This window comes from Culex pipiens, chromosome 2, assembly GCF_016801865.2.
Source record: "Culex pipiens pallens isolate TS chromosome 2, TS_CPP_V2, whole genome shotgun sequence".
Classification (NCBI taxonomy): Eukaryota; Metazoa; Arthropoda; class Insecta; order Diptera; family Culicidae; genus Culex; species Culex pipiens.
The window spans coordinates 38,009,931-38,030,663 of NC_068938.1; the positions used below are offsets into that span (position 1 = coordinate 38,009,931).

Here is a 20,733-nt window from a genome sequence, read left to right on the forward strand (position 1 = left end):
GAAATAGAAGTCTAGCCAACTGAAATGCACTTTCTTGCGTTTAAAACCTCTCTCTGATATGTGACATAAACTTCAAAAAACATTAGCAACGGCCTAACAGATGAAAAAAAAAATGAAAATTGATAAAATCGTATTTTGGAAATAAAAACTATTTATATAACTATATATTTTGGCCGCCATCTTAGACTTAAAATTTCTAAATCACTGTTAAGTCATACTTAAGCTCGACCATAAAAAAACACAACGAGAATTTTTTTTCGTGATTCGATTATCCGAAATGAAATTTTTCTAATGTTTTCGGATAATCGAGTCTGGACTGTATAGCTTCCTATCACTACTCCTTTTTCCTCGATCACGCGCTCTCACCGCTGAGTCTTTTGTTCTCTCAGAAACCCGCAATGAATTATGTTCCGGCACAAATACAGCTAAGAGGGTTAAGGAGAATGTCAAACACGAGTGTGAAAATACAAAAAAAAAAAACGTGGTCGGCTATGTGTGGCTGTGAGAGTATCGAGACAGTTCAGTGATATTTGGGACATGATTTTTCAGGCATGATAATTGTAGTCGCTGAGAATTGAAATTTGATATTTTTACAACTTGAAAAGCAAAGCTGCCTTATTCATCCTTTTGACATATAATAACTGTTCCAAGATTGTGGATATTCCGAATTGATTCCGATGACTGCAAATAATGATATTAATTTCTGAACCAAATTTCAACAGATCTTTCGGGATATGTTTTTTGTCGTCTTTTAGGGAAATTGCTGTCATCCAAATTGAGCAAGATCTTCGTGATTTTTCTCTGCTTTAATCTGTATTTTTAATTGTACGCATTATTCTACATTTGATTTTACTTCCAGTATTATTCACTAGTTTTTTGTTTTCTCATTAGCATTATTATCTTCCGTTATCTATTTCGCTATAAGCGCATCTCTACATTTATACTATGTTTTGTTTTGTTCTTTTGTTTTTTTTTCGGGTAAAGTATTACCCACCAAAGTTGTATATTTTCTATAGCGTTAGTTTGTGTTTGTGTCTATTTTTCAAACAGACAAACACACGCATTCCCAACTTAAATCTGGCTCAAATATTTTCCCCTTAACCCTTCCCAAATTTGGCGACCTTTTACTGCTTCAACGGATTAGCGTGTGATTTTTTTGATTTCGTGTTATTCTCCTTCCTCTATCCTGTCTCAAACGTGGCACGAGCAATTTGAACGTGCCCCAACATTTTGTTTTCTCTTTTTCTCGAACAATCTAAAAACCGAAGAAAAACAAGTCTCTCTAGGACATTTTGGCCCCCCTGGGTGTCTGTGTGGTGATGCTGTGGTTTTTTTTTGTTTTCTTTGTATATGTGAATTTGCTCCTTTTTCATTTGCTTACATTTGTCTAACTTCTAAATTTCTGTAAAACTCTAAGAATTATCTCTTTGTGTTTTCTTTTGTTTAAGGTGGATGTTTTCGTTTCATTTTTACTTCATTTGTGTGTGTGTATTTCTGAGTGTTTTTTTGTCGTTTGTTTCTTTATCACTAACTTTTACTCGGTTTATTCACGACAAGTTTTTGTTTTGTTTTTTTTTTACCAATACACGACCTGTTACACGACTGGTGCAAAACATTTCGGCAAAGAAAGTTCGCGCGTTTTACATGATTTTTGTTTTTGGTTTACATGCTTACAACAACTTAAGTACTCTCCTTTGGCGTTTGTTTACAACTTCTTTCTGGATGTTCTTGCGTTATCCAAAGAACGAATGAAGGAAACTGAAGCGTTTTTTTTTATTAAAATAGTAACTCAAAAAGTTCGTGTATGTTTACTTCTTGTGAGTAGTTTTCCGCCATCATGCGGCATTCACATGTGTATTGTTTTAGTTTGCTTAGTTGTCATCGAAATTTTGCGTTTTTGTTCTTGATAAGTTTAGCGTTTTTAGTTGGCTTGGCGCACAGTTTTGTTTTCCTTATCACTGACTAAATCACTTAGCGTTAAATGGGGGGAACAAGAGGAGAACAACAAATACTTAAGTACGGTTTTTGTGGGATTTTTTTACCATTCTTCCTAGCAATATAGTTATGTTTGTGTGTATGTGTTTTAGTTAAAGAAGTTTTACATCGTTTACGTTGTGCATTTCGCCGAGAAAGTTTAAAGAATTAATCACATCGATGCCAATTTATCGTAATGAATACGCGATTTAAGCATTAGTAAGCTAAGCTCTTGGGTTGTGTTTTCCTTATTATTTCATTTTTTTTTTTCATTTACAGGCTACGTACTTTCAAGCGATGGCGATTCCTGGTGGTTTGTTACAATCAATTAATTTACAGAGCAATTTAAACTTGCTCGAACTGCCGTGTTAAGCGTATATAACAAAACAAACACTCGGTTCCTTCACGGGAACCTACCCAAACGGAAACGATACCATTGTTTTAAAACAGGGATGCCCTTGGTAACAATTTGCAGTTTTGTTTTCTTTCATTTTATTAGCACGCTAAACATTCTCAACGTTGTTTTGCTATATGTACAATTTTCATTACATTCTTCGAAGCAGAAGGATGTCGGGAATAGTTTCGAATGATCATCTGCATGCATCTTCCAAGTAGGAGGAAAAAGCTCTTAAATTTGGTTCTGAGCATTTAACTCTCAGTTAAATGCAAAAACACAAACAGTCGTTGTCCGGGAATCGATCTTTTTTTTGTTGATGTGCAGGTAAGTAATTTGTGAGCAAAATGCTCTCAGTATTACCTCGCAATTCAAATCGAGATCATTTCACCCTCGACTGTCTGCTGTACCCTAAAGCTCCACCAGGAAGTTAAAGTCTCAGGTTTAGAATCTTTTACCACGTCCTCAACGGAAAATATAAGTAGTTGGAAAGTAAGATTGCTCGCGCAACAGAAGTAAAGTTTTCTTTCGCGAATCTTGCCACCGACCACCGGCGGTGAAACTTTTCCGACGAGTGCTTCAAGTGCTTTATTACCGCGAACGACGAAGACGACGACGAAAACTTTCGTTCAATTTTGCGGAAAAGTTGCTGTTCGTGAAATCGACAATACATCATCGCGGGAAGTAAAAGTTTTCCCCGGGTGAAAATCTTACTTTTTTTTCGGTGACGAAGGAGCGCACCTGTCGTGGCGTGGTGGAGATGCAGCTGAGCGGGGTGTAATGGAACCGCTAGACATCGATCCATCTTCCGGGACGGACAGCACTCGGAGTTGGGGACGACATTTTGTTACATAAAACTAAACTCTCGGGAATACTCGGATGCCGACGGCGGCGGATGAGGGTTTGAAGCTTCCGGAAGGCAACCAGGAAGCTTATTGTGTGTAAATATTGGAACGATTCGAAATGAGATTTGTTGCTCTTGCATTGTTTGACTTTTTAAGGGTTGGGTTTGCGCTCGGTACGTATGTGGAAACTCGTACATCGTCCCAGGGGAGGTTTGCTTTATATTGCAATTTTATTCCATGCTACGAGTGCTGCATTGTGGTTGTGTTAGTACAATATTACTTGTCAAGTGGACGGAACGCTAGCAGCTATGGATATATCTAGAGTGTTTTTAATAGGTCCTAAAAACATATAAAACACAATAGCTTATAGGTCGTTTAAAAAAAACTTTGGGTATGTATATAACTTGGGCTATGAGTTTCATGTCTACAAACGGATCCGGAGTACAAAACGCGGAATCTTCAGAATTAGTCTAGGCCTTAAAATTGAAAAAAAAGTTTATTTTAATTTAATTGCAGTCATATTTAATAATGAGTGTCCTGAAATTCACAACAAATCAGGGGGAAAATGATTGTTTTATTAATTAAGAAAATGGCTGTCAATCGGATACTAATGGAATTTTGCCGACGAGTTATATTTTTTATAAATAGTGATTTTTGTAAAAAATATTAAATCATGTACATGAAATGTGTTGACTTGAATTGAAAAGTACTTTACAATTTTTTGATTGAGCGCATCGTTTTCAAAATATAGCCATTCAATGTTAAATTTTGTCCGATAAATTCAGGTTTTTTTACTTTTTAAAATAGTGTCCATGATTGTCCATTCCTGAAAATATTCAAAACAACCTATGCGTCATGGGTTTCCTACTCAGATAGGACCTTTTGAAAATTTAATCTAGAGCTCAAAAAATTTTGTATAAGATACATTGAAGATTAGCAACCAGTGGTGCTGAGATACAGCGAATTACAAAGCGAATAACAAACAGTTGATATTTTTTCTAAGTCTCACCCTAATATTCCAATTTCTAACGTCGTGTCTCAGCAACTAATGGTACGATTAACAATATTAATTTTCCGATCTTTTCGAAAACAATATTTTCAAAATGTTAAAATGAAGACAAACATTCCAAAAGGGCGTAATATTGAATTTTTGGCCCTTTTGAAATATTAGACATGATTTGAAAATTTTGAAATATTGTTTAGTTGCTGAGATATCGAAGTTAGAAAATTGTTGGTTGTTTGGGTGAGACTTAGAAAACATCAATTTTCCTGTTTTTAAACCTTTGCATGGCAATATCTCAGCAACTAAAGGTCTTATCAACAAAGTTTAAAAAAGCAAAGTATAGAGAATTTTCTCAGCCTTTAAAAAAATTTTTTTTTTCAAAATTGGGCAAACATGTGCACTAATTTAAAAAAATAAAAACTGCGACTATTTTCAAAAAAGTTACCTCAAAATGGCTTTAACTTGAAAACGGTGCCCTTTATTAAAATTTCTGTTATATACTTTTTGATTCCAAATTTGATTTTACAACGAAAATAAAGTTGAAAAAATTTTGCAACAAACATTTCGATTTATTGAAAAAATCAGTATTGATTCAAAAATTCATAACTCGTTCAAAGATTTTTTGCACAACCTGGACATTTCTGAAAAGTTGGCATTTGATGTCTTCTAGAGCATATAAAAAAATTAAAAAAAAGTGTGTTTTTGGAAATCAAGTTTTAGTGACAAAAAGTTAAATAAAAAATCACCAATTTTTTTAACCGTGTATCATTTTTTTCAGTGTAGTCCTTATCCATACCTACAACTTTGCCTAAGACACCAAATCGATCAAAAAATACCTTCAAAAGATACAGATTTTTGAATTTTCATACATTATTTTTGTATGGACTGCTGCCAAATTTGTATGGAAAATTATATGGACGAACTTATGATGCAAAATGGCTTCTTTGGGCATACCAAACGCACCACAAAAGTTCAGCCGGATTAAAAGATACAAAAATTAAAATTAAAAAAAAGATCGATTTCGCTCAGTTGTCAATACACAAAATGGTACGTAAATAAAAAAAAAATAAAAAAGCAATTTTGGGAAATCCAATTTTAGCAACAAAAAAGTTTATAGCAAAATCTGCGAGATTTTTTTTCCTCGAACCTATTTTTTTTTTTCAGAATAATCCTCATCAATCCTTGAATCTTTCGAATATTTAAGTAACGTTTTTGTATGGACAAAATGGCTTTTTTTGGTAAACGGGAAAACCCCCACAAAGTTTTATCAAAATAAAAAATAAAAATAATAAAAATCAAATAAAATCAATTTCCAGTTTTGGTCGAGAAAGCTCATTGGCCACCAGATTGAGATAGTTGAGCAGTTCTCTAGGATTTCGGCCATTCGATTTTTTTTGTATTTTTTAATCCGACTGAAACTTTTTTGGTGCCTTCGGTATGCCCAAAGAAGCCAATTTGGCATCATTAGTTTGTCCATATAATTTTCCATACAAACTTCGCAGCTGTCCATACAAAAATGATGTATGAACATTCAAAAATCTGTATCTTTTGAAGGAATTTTTTAATCGATTTGGTGTCTTCGGCAAAGTTGTAGGTATGGATACGGACTACACTGGAAAAAAAATGATACACGGTAAAAAAAAATTTGTGATTTTTTATTTAACTTTTTATCACTAAAACTTGATTTGCAAAAAACACTATTTTTAATTTTTTTTATTTTTTGATATGTTTTAGAGGACATAAAATGCCAACTTTTCAGAAATTTCCAGGTTGTGCAAAAAATCATTGACCGAGTTATGAATTGTTTAATCAATACTTATTTTTTCAAAAAATCGAAATATTGGTCGCAAAATTTTTCAACTTCATTTTTCGATGTAAAATCAAATTTGTAATCACAGTTGCAAAGTAACCGCCGACCTTACAAGTCGCATTATCAACGCCAGTCCGCAGTTTGTGTGCGCGTCGCCGCTTTTTTTTTTTAAATGTGCACCGTAGACAAAAACAGTGTGGTTCTGGATTTTTGTCAACTCCAAACCCAACCAGGCCCGAAGCTTGTAAAAAAATTCCTCGCAGACCTTCAAGTAAACCAAGAAAACTTGCGAGCATTGCAATTATGCAATAGAAGAAGAATAGCCGTGTTGCAGTTCGCCGACTCAGCAGTGGCCTCGTCCATCATCGACAAACCTCTGGTATATCAGGGTTGCAAAATCCCGATTTACCTGGACAACAACGCTACGGAAGTTCGTGTGCTTGACCTACCTCTAGGCATAAGCAATGACGACGTAGTAAAAGTGATGAGTAAATACGGCGAAATTTTGACCATCACCAACGACCGCTGGATTAACTTCTTCCCAGGAATCCCAAATGGAGTTCGGACCCTGCGGATGTTGCTGAAACAGCCAACGCCGAAATCAATCACTGTAAACAATGCTGCTGCAACAGTGACGATTATAGGCAAAAAATCGCTTTGCAAACTCAAAGCAAAGAACAAAAAATGTGCGGATTCAACTAAAAAGGTGAACCAAAAAAGCAGTACACCACCGATTGAACCTGAGCCAAGTAGCAGCAGCAGCAGTAAAAGCAACAACAGTAAATCAGACCAACATCCAAAGCAAACAAGTCAAATTGACGAAGAAGACAACGATGGATTCGAGACCGTGCTTTCTAAGCACACTCGCAAAACCCGGAAGCGCTTACAAGCATATTTGGACGCGGATGACGAATTGACAACAAAACGAAGAGAGATGGCTGAAGAAGAAACAACAGATGAAGAAGACGAAGATGTCATAAAAGCAAAATATTATAGGAATAAGTGTTATGAGATAACTGTTAAATCCCTGGAGGAAGAGGACGAAGATAAAATTGAAGAACTTGATAATTTAAGATCAAAATTTTCCGCTAAATATTTGAAACATAGACAGAAATCTTTAGAAAAAAGGCATGGTAACAATTATTGAAATATAGCCAGACAAGTGATTTAAAACTCTGTAACCTTTCCTCTTCCACTATCCACCTTGAAGAGATGAATGCACAATGGTGTAAAGTCTCTATAATAAAACAAAAAAAAAAAATTGTAATCAAAAAGTTCTTTAGTAAAATTTTGATAAAGTGCACCGTTTTCAAGTTAAATCCATATTTAGGTGACTTTTTTGAAAATAGTCGCAGTTTTTCATTTTTTTAAATTAGTGCACATGTTTGCACACCTTAGGAAAAAATATTTTTGAAAAGCTGAGAAAATTCTCTATATTTTGCTTTTTCGGACTTTGCTGATACGACCTTTAGTTGCTGAGATATTGCAATGCAAAGGTTTAAAAACAGGAAAATTTATGTTTTCTAAGTCTCACCCAAACAGCCCACCATTTTTTAATGTCGATATCTCAGCAACTAATGGTCCGATTTTCAATGTTAATATATGAAACATTTGTGACATTTTCCGATCTTTTCGAAAATATTATTTTCAAAATTTTCAAATCAAGACTAACATTTCAAAAGGGCCAAACATTCAATATTACGCCCTTTTAAAATGTTAGTCTTGATTTTGAAATTTTGAAAATAATGTTTTCGAAAAGATCGGAAAATTTCACAAATGTTTCATATATTAACATTGAAAATCGGACCATTAGTTGCTGAGATATCGACATTAAAAAATGGTGGGCTGTTTGGGTGAGACTTAGAAAACATCAATTTTCCTGTTTTTAAACCTTTGCATTGCAATATCTCAGCAACTAAAGGTCGTATCAACAAAGTCCGAAAAAGCAAAATATAGAGAATTTTCTCAGCTTTTCAAAAATATTTTTTCCTAAAGTGTGCAAACATGTGCACTAATTTAAAAAAATGAAAAACTGCGACTATTTTCAAAAAAGTCACCTAAATATGGATTTAACTTGAAAACGGTGCACTTTATCAAAATTTTACTGAAGTACTTTTTGATTGCAAATTTGATTTTACATCGAAAAATGAAGTTGAAAAAATTTTGCGACCAATATTTCGATTTTTTGAAAAAATCAGTATTGATTAAAAAATTCATAACTCGGTCAATGATTTTTTGCACAACCTGGAAATTTCTGAAAAGTTGGCATTTTATGTCCTCTAAAACATATCAAAAAATAAAAAAAATAAAAATAGTGTTTTTTTGCAAATCAAGTTTTAGTGATAAAAAGTTAAATAAAAAATCACCAAATTTTTTTTACCGTGTATCATTTTTTTCCAGTGTAGTCCATATCCATACCTACAACTTTGCCGAAGACACCAAATCGATCAAAAAATTCCTTCAAAAGATACAGATTTTTGAATTTTCACATATAATTTTTGTATGGACAGCTGCCAAATTTGTATGGAAATTTATATGGACAAACTAATGATGCAAAATGGCTTCTTTGGGCATACCGAAGGCACCAAAAAAGTTTCAGTCGGATTAAAAAATACAAAAATTTAAAATTGAAGAAAAAAGACCGATTTCGTAGAGAATTGCTCAAATGCTGCTTTTCTTCTTCCTTTTTAAGTGACTGATGGATTTAGGCAATGTTTGTTCAATGAATTACGTCTGTATGTCTGTGTTGTCCATTAAAAATGGCATTTCAAAATTATTTTTTTTAAACTTTAGCATCCAATAAACCGAAGGAATATACCTTTCGACCAATTTTCATCACTTTTACAGTTTTCCGCTATTTAAATAAAATGTCCATTTCAGATACATCAACAATGCAGAGTTGCTTAATCACTTTTATTTGAGCTATTTATTACTCTGGAAAGTTAAAAACACAACAAAACTCACGCGATACTTTGTTGGAGACGCAGACCAATCGTAGAGAAGAGAAGCTTTTTGCTTGGAATTACACATTTATGCAGTATTCTTTGAAATCATTCGAAACATTCCTCTCTACCTTCTTAAGGAAGAACACCCCCCGTCTCGTCCTCGTTGCTCCACACAACACACTCTGATGGTAATTAGCTACTTATTTATACAAACTTCATTAATCATCGCGTCTGTTGCACACCTCAAACGGTGTGTGACTGGTGACTGTAAAAACTGTCGTGGGTGGTTGATGCCTTCCGTCCTTCTTCCTTGCTTGGCACAATAAAGCCATCTTGTCACTCAATCCACCATCTGCCTCGAATCCTGACTATATTGGAGGGGTAGGATATCTGGGCGCACACTCAGTTGCTTTTGAAATGAGATACCAACAGACCAAACAATTTTAAGCCATTTTGGTGATGCAATTGGGTTAAAAATTACTCAGATGTTTTCTTTTGGATGATTTTGGTCCTGATTTGTTTGAATTTAACTTTTTGAAGCAACTGAATGTACCAAACCGGTGATGTAAGCTTAAAAGTTGTACTCTCGGTAGCATGACTTTTGCGACTGACTGTGCCTTTGCTGCTGGCTTTGGGGCTGATAGAAGAAGCGATACTTGCTCTGCTGGGAAGGATGAGGGCGGTGATGGCCGTTGCTGTTGTTCGCCGAGGGCTGCTATTTCGAGCTGGAAATGCCCGAAATTTCCGCACCGGTCACGGTGCCGGTGTCGGTCGGGCCCTCAACGCTGCACACCGAGTCCTCCGGTGTGCGGGACGGTTCCGCTTCGGTCACCTCCACCTCGCTGACCGCTGGACGATTGTTGCGATGTTTGGCGCTTAGTGCCTTGAAAAGACGGGTTGGGAGGGGAACGTTGGTTAGGTTTTGTGGTTGTATTGAGTGGCTGTACAAGCTAACATCAGCTTTGGCAAGCTCATATTCAGTAGAAGACTCTTACTTTTCAACTTAAAATAGATCATGCAGTCGTAATGATAGTATTTGACTCGTTTAAAATACATTACACAATAACTACAGCCAAGCAATATGACAAAAAGAAAAACTTAAATTTTATGCAAACAGCTGTTTTCAAAATTTTCGCAAATAATCCTCAAAATTCAAGTCAACCCGACCCGAAACTCAAGAATTTCAATTAACTCAACCAAGCGTTTTCCTGTTTTGTTCTCCAAATTTCACTGCGAAACACATCCCCCGTTCTAAACCACCCGCGCTCCAGGAAATGTCTTAAATTAATCCCCATCTCTCTGGCTCGACGTTCGTTTCCAGCACAACCGCAAAATGTTTCAACGATTTATATCTGCCGCTGGAGCAACAACGCGCGTTTTGTTTGCGGTGGGTGGGTGGTGGCTTCTTTGTTTAAGAGTGTTTGTTTCCCCATGTGCACCCATGTGTGCGTGTATGTTTAATGAGTAAATCCTAACGGTACCAGAAGGATGCCACCCCTCACTCGTTTAGTCGTTTCCAACTAGGGTACCCTGGAAAAAATACCCCATGCGAAAATTGTGTTTTGGGTCATTTGAGGCATCTGGGCCAAATTTGAGCGAATTTGGTAACGATGATCCCATGGATGCTCACGGTTGAAATTGGCTAGAAATAAATTTCATGCGAAACATGTTTTAAAACCGCTTCTGAGCTTCTAGGATTAGGTTGTACAGCTTTGGTCTCTTCAACAAGTGTAGGGCATCAACTTTCGGATGATTATCTCATTGTTTGGTTTATCAGAATGGATCCATCTAGATTAAATTTTCAAAAGGTCCTATCTGCATATCTATCCTATCTGGGCACCCTAATCTACTTGTGGCTTATGCATAGAAAATTGATGCTCGTTTGTGCGGCTCAAAAATGTATGAAAAAGCTTAAAAAAAAAGTTCTAACGAAATTTCATTCGATAGCCCCTGCAGCTCGATAAGTGTCCCGCGTCACCTCAAACTTACATTTCTGTAGTTTTTTTTTAAAAAGGTCCAATAAACCAAAATTCCAGTTTTTGCTTTTTGGGTGTTTTTGAAACCGCCTTGAGTCAGGGGTATTAAAAAACACTCAAAAAGCAAAAACTGAAAATTTGGTTTATTGGACCTTTTCAAAAAAAAAAAAAAAAACTCCAGATTTGAAAGCAAGCTTCAAAACTTGTTGACATAAATCCGTCGACCACACTAATGCCAGTGGGTTTCGTCGTAGATTGCTGGCGTTATTAACAGCACAGTGCACACACACTATTGTGGATATCTTGAGTTTTTTTTGAAAAGGTGCAATAAACCAAATTTTAAGCTTTTGCTTTTTGGGTGTTTTTTAATACCCCTGACTCAAGGCGATTTCAAAAACACCCAAAAAGCAAAAACTGGAAATTTGGTTTATTGGACCTTCTCAAAAAAAACTCAAGATATATTGCTTTCTGAAAACATTCTCCCGGCTGCTGTGGCCACACGCAGATGTTACAAAGTGTGTTTGGCACTCATAATGTTACTACGCTATATAGGGGTGTTCTTTTTTCAGAAATTTGAAAGAGCAGTTTATTTAACAACAGCAATTCCAGAAACATATTTTTTTTTCAATGAACGTTTGTTTCTTCGCTCGATTGTTATAACAAAGTATACTTTCACCAAGTAATTTTTTTTCAAAATAATCTAAAAATTGGGTGACTTTTTTCTAATCTGCCAAAATTTTAGGTTTTGAAATAAGCGTTTGAAGACAAAATCTATGTTATTATTTTAATTATGTATTTTACTTATTTTACATTTCAAACTCAATTTTTGTATGTTAACCAGAGCTGTCCTGAAAAGAATAATTGCTTTTGAAGTATTTTTAGCATTATTCACGTACACAGTTTAAATTGAGGTTATATTACATTATAAAAGAGGTAATATTGAACCTTGCCTTATTTTACACCTTCCAAAATTTACAGATTTTTTACTGTGTAGTTTATCCACCAAAAAAAAAAAAAATAAGAATTGAAATTACAAGCCTAGGTTTCAACATTTGGATGAAAAAAAGTGTTTTAAAATGCATTTTACAGGCGTACAGATGCTTTCCAATCATTAGTTTTGAAAATATCGAGGTACAGTCATCCCACATATTCGGAACGGTTTCCAGATCGGCCAAAGTTCAAAAAATCATAGCAAATTGATAATTGAACTTAATGATTCGCTTTTACCTTCATTTGAAAGCTTTTTTGCGATCTTTCGAATGCTTTATCGAACATCTGCAAATTTTAACTTTTATATGAAGTTTTTGAAAAATCACTTTGACCCTTGAAATCCACAAATTCGGAACACTTTTTTCTTACGAATGTAAACAAACTTTGGATCTCTCCAGGAGTACATATTTATTACCAAATAATGACTTCACACTCTGAAACCAATAAAACTCAAGCTTAGTGATGTTTTATACATGTTTTGATAACTTTTTTGTGAAAATATCAGTTAAATTCAGGTGTTCCACAATTGTGGGAGGCACAATAACATCCCACAATTATGAAACAGGCCATTTGGAGGCAGTGTTATGCTGCTTTGGCAAAATAGTCTTGGAATGAAGTTTTAGTTCAAAAAGTACTACTTTTACTAGTGAAATAGCAAGATTATGTCCAAATGAAGGTTGTAAAAATAGTAAGGTCGACAGAAAAGCTACTTTTTTCATGCTACTGACAAACTATCATTAAAGTGTTCCGAATTTGTGGGTGTTCCGAATATGTGGGATGACTGTACTGACGGATTTTTTTTTTCGCAAAAACAATTTTTTGTGGGACTGTACAATGGTGGTTCATGAAAATTTAAAATGTTTTCAAAGGAGTTCAAACATGCTCAATATGATTATAAACGCGGGAAAATGCATTTTAACTGGGTTTCAGTTGATTAAACTTAAATTTTCATTAAAAATTTGAAGTTCTTCGAAAAATATTTTTTTTGCCCCCTGATTATTCAGGCCAAGGGGGGGGGGGGGGGGGGGCGACATAAACTTTGAAAAATATTTGCAATGGCCTAATAATCACCGAAAATTTTCAAAAATTCAAGAGATTTTTAAATCAACCCAAACATGTTAAAAATGACTCCAAACGCAGTGGAATGCATTTTCAATTGATTTCAGCTGATTGCACAAGAAATTCCATTGGAATTTTGAAGTTTTTTGAAAAAAAAATCCCCCTGATTTTTCGGGCCAATTTTGAACCTATTAGCCTTAAGTTCAGTGTTGGAATTCGGGCGAGAAGAAGAAAAGCATTTCTCGCTCGCGAGCGAGGGAGAAAACTTAAAGTACTTTGCTCTTCTCGCTCGCGCTCGCATTTTCGTTCACGTTCTCGCTCTCGACGCGAGCGCTCGCGAACGCCTCGTGCTAGCCGTTCGTCCCAAACTAGCATTTTTTTATCAGGCTTATGAATGCGAACCCCTCGTGGCGCGGTGGTTATCGGCTTCGGCTGCCGATCCCTAAGTTGCTATGGGGCGCGGGTTCGATTCCCGCCTTATCCTCCTGGCCTTCTATCGGATGGGGAAGTAAAACGTCGGTCCATTTGCGTAAAAGAGGTTTTCGGTGACTCACCACACAAAACCTTCGGACGCCTAGAAATGAGCAGAAACTTGCAACAGAGCCCACAAAAGACCCGGGGGTCGTTAAAGTGGATTGCTTTGCTTTTTCTTGTTTGAATGCAAACCATGCGATGGTATAAAGGTGTAACTTCAATCGCTGTGTTGTTTTTTGTTTGTTTCTAACACGTTCAACTTCTCGCGAACGGGCAATTCTGGCTCGCGAAAAAGCCCGATCGCGAGCGGAGGGGAGCACGGGCAATCGGTAAGTTTCTTTCGGCAGCTCGAGACTCGCGGCGAGAACTCGAGAGAAAGGAATTTTTCTCGGGAGAGCGCGAGAATACCAACAATGCTTAAGTTAAAAATAACAATTTGTTTGGAAAATACTAAAAGTTATCAAATTTATTATGGGTATTTAAGAGACAAAAATTATAATCGAAATGTTGTACCCGACGGGATTCAAAGGCAGCACCAACAGTAAGGACTGGCGCCGTAAACCCACTCGGCCATTAGACCGATGATGTCTTGCAGGTTTCCCGTAGAACATATTTCAGGGTGTAATAATACATATAATTTCATAAAATATTGCAACAGGCCTTTAAGGTGAAGCCTTGCTCATTTTTGAAGAAAATTGATCATCACTAAAATATATTCTGTATTAAAATCAATTTAACGAATTTCAGCACAAAAAGAAATCAGCATGTGCCGGGTGTTGAGTTTTCAAGCCACTGATAGAATTTTCGATCTAAATCAAATGCGTTAAAAAAATTATTTTTTTTTACAAGGACTGGGATGATCGTTACCAAATAGTATCAACACATGTAGGTAGTACTCTACTAACACTAACACAATTAGTAGAAGGAATTTTGTGAAAATGTTGATCTTTGAACAAAAAATCATGGCAATGATGGAAGTCTTCACGTTAACGTGAAACAAAGTAGTAAATTTACGCCATATTTTTTATTCTTTTCCCAATCTTCTCATTGATTTTGATTTAAGTGTACATATTTTTCATAAACATCCCTACAATCAACAGATCGTCCTCCCCGAACCAAAAATATCGAGAAATTTCGGTTTTTCGCTTTTGGCTTTCTAATCCACCAACACACACTCTACCAACGCGCTGATGGCAAGGACCTCCTGTGCCATGCCCCTAACCCACAATCTTCACACAGCAAAAATAAAGATTTATTGTCACGTCCCAGTCCCTGGGTCGAGTTCCACCATCTCGGTGGGGACAGGGTCCTTACATTATTCTGGTTCACCTTAAAGTAACTCGCTTTAAGAACGTTTGTTTATCAATGATTTTATATTTTTAGTTTCTTTTTGCAAACAATATCATGGATTTTAGGGCATGCTTTTTACTCTTGGGATATTTTTTTTTCTTGAAAAATCTACTAAAACAAACATTTACTAAACATAGTGAGAGGGCATAAAACACGCGTAAAAAGAGGGTCAAGTGTCGAGGTTTTGATTTTGAATTTGTGAGGGGGAGAGAAAAGGGACACAAAAAACGAGCGCCAAAATATCAAATCGCAAAACTCTAGAAGATGGGGGGTCGTTGCAAAATTAAAGGGCGGGGGAACATGACAAAATTACCTTTTCTCGGCTTCCTTTTTTCTAATGTCGAGTATTTGGATTATTTATTTTTTGTTCCGATTGATTTGGGGGCGTTTTTTGGGGCGTTTTTTGTTTGAGTTTTTGCCAATTGTTTGTGGTGTACAAAATGCAGTCGTGGAGATAGTTTTTTTTGTAAATTTTGTAACAATTCGATTTTTAGGGGGCGGGAGTTGATTCAGAAAAAAACAGCGTACGTGTGTATTTGTGAGTTTGTGTGAGAGTATTTGTGATCGTGAAGAGAGAGAAGGAAAGAAGAAAAAACAAACAACAATTTATAATCAACTTCTATTGACTGCAGCGGAGTTTCAAAAAAATACACAATTCTACTGGAACCTGCGATTTTACATACGTACAAGCTTACCGTTTTTTTTGGTTCTTACTGTGTGTGTTTGGCATATTTTGCGGTTGGTTGGATTCTTTTGAGGCTTTTTTTTATTAACTTTAATTACCAGAATTCTGCAAAAGAAATCGAACGGAACTGCACGTTAGTTACAGTTTCCAGCCAGCCCACACGCGTCAGTTCCGTTCAATTTCCGAGTTGAAATTGAATTTGGGTCAAAAGAGGGGGAAAGATAGTGGGGCGCGCAAACAGCTATGGGTGTGAATTTACAGAGAAAAGTAGGTAGTAGAACTGTACAGTAGAGCGGAGTAAATTATTTACACATTGATAAAATAGTTAGTTTGGGAGAAGTGGAGCGCGGAAATAAATCAATCCAGTCGGTGGGTTGCACTTCCCTAGATGTGCAACTTGGCAGGTTTACGGTAGAATGATCCGAAACAAATACGTTGAAGAAATAAATAATTAAATAAAATTTGCATTGGTCTCAATAAATTCAAAGTTTATGTTTCACGTAAATATAATTTGAACGAAATAAAAGCTTGATTGACAAAACAACACATGGTTAAACATATTTTTGTTTAAAATAAATATTTTCTTTGGAACATTTCAAACTAAGAAAAACTATTTTTTTAAATCGATGTTTCCATAAGGGGTCGTGCATAAACCACGTGGCCTTTTTTTTGAGAAATTTTGACCCCCCCCCCTACCCCCCATGGTTGTTCGTGGTTTCTCGCCCCCCCCCCCTTATGGCCACGTGGCTTATTTCTCTGAAAAACACAAAAAAAACTTGTTGAATTCAAAAAATAAATTTACAATGCATTTGTCTGCATCAATCTGACCTCCTTTTTTCACTAAATATATTTATTTTACAGTATACAATTTAATTGTAATGTTACAGAAAAAAAGATTATCAAAACTAAGTTTTTTTTCTGTTAATCCTATCAAACAAGAAATTTGAGAAATAGTTTGTCGATTACAAACTGGAAACCAAAATTATTTAGTTGCAAGCAATGGAATGCATCTAAAATATAAATGCTTTTAGAGTATGAATTATGCTCAAAAAATCAAACCAAATAAACGGATAAAAAATATTACATAAACAAGTGAGCAATGATTCCATGTGTCCAAAAAAGTAATTTTGTACCATTATTTCTCGGATGTGTGACAAAACGTCAAATGAACCAAAGATCGAATGCCAAAAGGTCGAAAGACATAAGGTCGAAAGACATAAGGTCGAATTGACAAAAGGTCGAAAATGGACAAAAGGTCGACTGGACAAAACGTCGTAAGGATAAAAGGTCGAATGTGAAAAAATGAAACAAATAATAATAATTATATAAACTTCTTAAATATTCTTGAAAAACATATTTTCTTACTAACAAATCCGATTTTTTCTGTGAGTGAGATATTGTGAGTATGAGAATGGGATAATTCTTTCAAACATGTGCAGTTCTTTGAAATAAAGGTGACTTCGCAATGTTTTTTTATTTTAAAAACAACTTATTCTTGATTGTCATAATATTTTTGTGAATTTTTCTATTCTTTCAAACATGAGCGATTCTTTGAAAAAAAAAGTTCGCTTCTGAAATATGATGGAAATTTATTTTTATTTCTAACAACAACCTTTTCTTGATTGTCATGATATTTTTGTGAGTTTTTCCATTCTTTCAAACAAGAGCAGTTCTTACAAAAAAGGTTGACTTCTAAAATAGTTTTATATTTTTATTAAACAGCTTATTCTTGACTGTCGTAATGTTTTTGTGATTTTTTCCATTCTTTAAGGTTCTTTAAAAAAGGTTCGACTTCTGAAAATATCATTAAGTTTTTATTTTATTTAAAAAAACCTGTTCTTGATTGTCGTAATATTTTTGTGAGTTTTTCCATTCCTTCAAATATGAGCAGTTCTTCCAGAAAAAAGTTTGACTTCTAAAATATTTTTTATTTTATTTTTAAAACCTATTCTTGACTGTTGTAATGTTTTTGTCAATTTTGCCATTCTTTCTAATATGAGCAGTTCTTTAAAAATACGACGTTTAAAATATTTTGTAAGTTTTTGATTTATTTATTAAAAAAAATCAATAATATACCCGCATGTATAAAAAAAATCGATCGCATTAATTTATTATTAAATATGAATTTTTCAAAAAGTTAAATTTGGCAAATGATTTATCCTTTTTTTTCAAATTGAAAACAAAACTAGCTGAAAGATCAGGAAATTCTTTATAATTTTACAATTTTGATCATACTTTTGGTTGCTGAGATATTTATGTTGAAAAAAAATGAAAGATGAGTTTTTTTTAATATTAATAAATGTTTCTTATTTATATTGATCTTCAATGGCGTTACATTAAAATTTTATTCACGAATACTGCCCATGTTCGCAAAAATGTCCCATATGCAAAAACAGCATGCTGAGAAAAACGCTTTTGAAGTTTGTCCCACACAAAAGGCTACGTGTTAAATTTTCGCGAAAAAAATGGATTTCCTCTTGATTTCTAAAACAAAGTACTGGATGTTGTAGGCTTTTTAGAGCGTTCAATTTCCCAGGGATTCAAATTACCCGGTGGTCAGCCGTCGACCCCCCCCCCTCCCCCCATGACTTTTCGTGGTTTTTTTTCGGTCAGACATTCAACCCCCCCCCCCCTAAGGAGACCACGTGGTTTATGCACGACCCCTAAAGGTTGGATCATTCTAGCAAACCCACCTGGATTGGATTGATTTCCCAAAATTAAATCCAGAGGCAATAGTATTGCAAAAACAGAGAGTGAGAAAGAGAGCAGAAATAGCAGTCAGGTAAAGTTTCGAAACCGGAAAAAAGAGACGGAAAGGATAATGAATTCCAGAGAGAGAGAGGGTATCAAAATGAATTAAGCTGTAGTTACTAGAAAAGAAGAGTGAAAACGGCAGTTTTTGCAACCGGTCTGTAACGCTAGATGAATGTACCAACTCTATGTAGATGTGTAAGCTTTTCGAAAATATGTATATTCGTATGTACTTATACTGTACCTAAATATAATTAAAAAAAACCAAGTGTAGAACATTTGTGTGTGGGTGACTGAGTACATAAAAAAAAGGAAAAAAAATAGTCGACTCAAATCAAATGTGTAACGCCGAAATTGATTACGCTCTGGTAACCCTTCGGTTCTGTGTGTGTATGTGAATTGGCGATAGCAAACGTATGCATTATTCAGTTCGTACTGCGAATTGTAGGTAATTCCAGCCGTATGTTTGCAGTTGACGGCTAATTTAAGTTTTACGAATTGCCCAACCACCTGGAATTGCGGATTGTGGGGGGTTGAAAACTACGAACGGACAGGTCAGTAGAAATTAATTATTCCGATTGTAGCTGGTTGGAACAAAAGGCCTGCCCGGCGTTTGGACATCAGTTTGATTTAAATTGAAAAGGGCATCGAGGCTAAAACATGTTTGAGCTTGATCATCAATTAGGTCTAGCTGTTGGAGCGTTGTCAAACAAATCGGTCTTCATAAATTTGCAAATTTTGAGGGGGCTTTCCAATTACTAAGCAATTTTGTATAATTTATTCGTACTTGGAGATTTGCTACAAAATTGGGCAGTTTCCCATCAAGAAATGCTTTTGACATATATGCGAAAATATATATCTTTAGAAAATAATTTCTGATCGATTTATTGTCTCCGGGAAAGTTATAGGAATGCAAGAGACTAGTTAATTTTACACAATCATTTTTAATCTCGTTATACCAAAATATTGATCATATAAAAATATCGATGGCTGACATTTTTAATAATTGATCTTAAGAAACGTATTCTGCATTTCCTTATTTTCTTAATTTAGATGCTTTTAGAATAATGCAATCGTTTGCTGAGCCATTTGTTTTCAGTAAAAATCAACAACGTGAGTAAAAAGAATTAAAATTAAATATCAAATTACTACATTATAATTACACTAGAAACAAGATTTCCGTTCATTTTTTACCTGCAGCGAGAATCTCCGGTGGGCCACCTTCCGGCCTCCCCTTCGCTTGCTGATGTGAGGATTGTCTTGTCGTAGGGTCTTATTCTTTAAATATTCTAGTTGAGTGTACAGTCTGTCAATTAAAAAAAAAAAAAAAAACAAAATATATATAAATTCAAACCAACCTCCCAACCCCGCCCGGCCAAATTAATAATTACCTTTTCAGTTCGGCGCGGATGTCCTCCGGGCTCATCTCGGAGATGGTCACGTCACCGACCTCCGGGTCGCCGACGCAGATGCCGGCGTAGGTGCCGAGGACGCCGCCGTGGTGGGAACTGTCGTGGCCCCCCTTGAATGCATCCACAGGTAAGCGGAAGGACACTTCATGGGCAAGGGAACGAACCTGTGTGGAAGCTGAACCTGATGCAACCAAACACAACAACAAACAGACAAACAAAACAAAGAAACAACAAACGGCGGCGGCGACGCCAAAGAAATTGCGCGCAAGAACGCAACAAGGCCGGAAACACAGAGTAGAGGGAGAGCGAGCCCCAAAAACATCAACAGAGAAAGGTACCGAAGGAGAGTGAGAGAGAGAAGAGGGGGAAAGGAAAGAGCGGGACATACATATAGGGGGCGGAGAGAGATAGACACAGGGTGGGGTGGAATGTTAGGGAAAGTTAGGAGGGATGCTTACACATACACAAATGGAAGTTACAGAACATACACAGACAAATGAGTATGAGAGGATAGTTGAGGAAATGTAAGAGTTTTGTTTTCGTAAATCCAGTCAAGTAGAAACAAGAGGTTGCAAGAAATTTGTAAAGTTTACATATAGTCTGAAAGGGTTGATAAAGGTAGTCAAAATAGGTTGAGAGCATATTGAGCTTAGCTGTAATTTCGAGTTAAGGATATTGACTATGGTGTCGTAAATATTTACATGTACACGATGTGAAATGATTAAACTTTTCAAAACAGTACAGTGGATGATGTGTAGATTAAGATGTACAATTTTAAAATTTCATTTTTTTTGCCTTTAATCATTCATTGGAAAAATGTATGCTAACTTATCATGATTTAGTAGTCTTGCAATCTTAAATTTCCAAAGAAATCAAATTTCAGCCATTCCGTTACTGTATAATTTTTTTCTCCTAAATACTAAACATTCTTTAAAATGAAAAATAACAAAATTTTAAGTACCTGGAAATAAATTTCTCTCGGAATTTTTAGTAATTTTTGCAAGGCACTAATATAAATTATTAATTTGTTCGAAAAAAATCATGATTGATTAGAGAACGTTGAGG

General features: G+C 35.4%; 1 protein-coding gene across 5 annotated transcripts in view; it reads right to left on the minus strand.

Annotated features, from left to right (window-relative positions):
- Positions 1 to 1,556: 1,556 nt before the first annotated feature.
- The window catches only part of LOC120412801 (probable G-protein coupled receptor 158), a 115,710-nt gene continuing 96,533 nt past the window's right edge, over positions 1,557 to 20,733 (minus strand). The window contains exons 10-13 of one of the 5 annotated variants that reach the window (XM_039573391.2): positions 19,648 to 19,832; positions 19,451 to 19,562; positions 15,134 to 15,154; positions 1,557 to 9,854 (exon numbers count right to left, since the gene is read on the minus strand). In XM_039573391.2, coding sequence (XP_039429325.1) covers positions 9,687 to 9,854; positions 15,134 to 15,154; positions 19,451 to 19,562; positions 19,648 to 19,832 — 486 coding nt within the window. In that variant the 3' untranslated portion in view covers positions 1,557 to 9,686. Of the gene's footprint in view, positions 9,855 to 15,133; positions 15,155 to 15,515; positions 15,611 to 19,450; positions 19,563 to 19,647; positions 19,833 to 20,733 lie in introns of those variants that run through there. The other 4 variants (XM_039573393.2, XM_039573392.2, XM_039573394.2 and 1 more) reach the window with 4 other exon arrangements.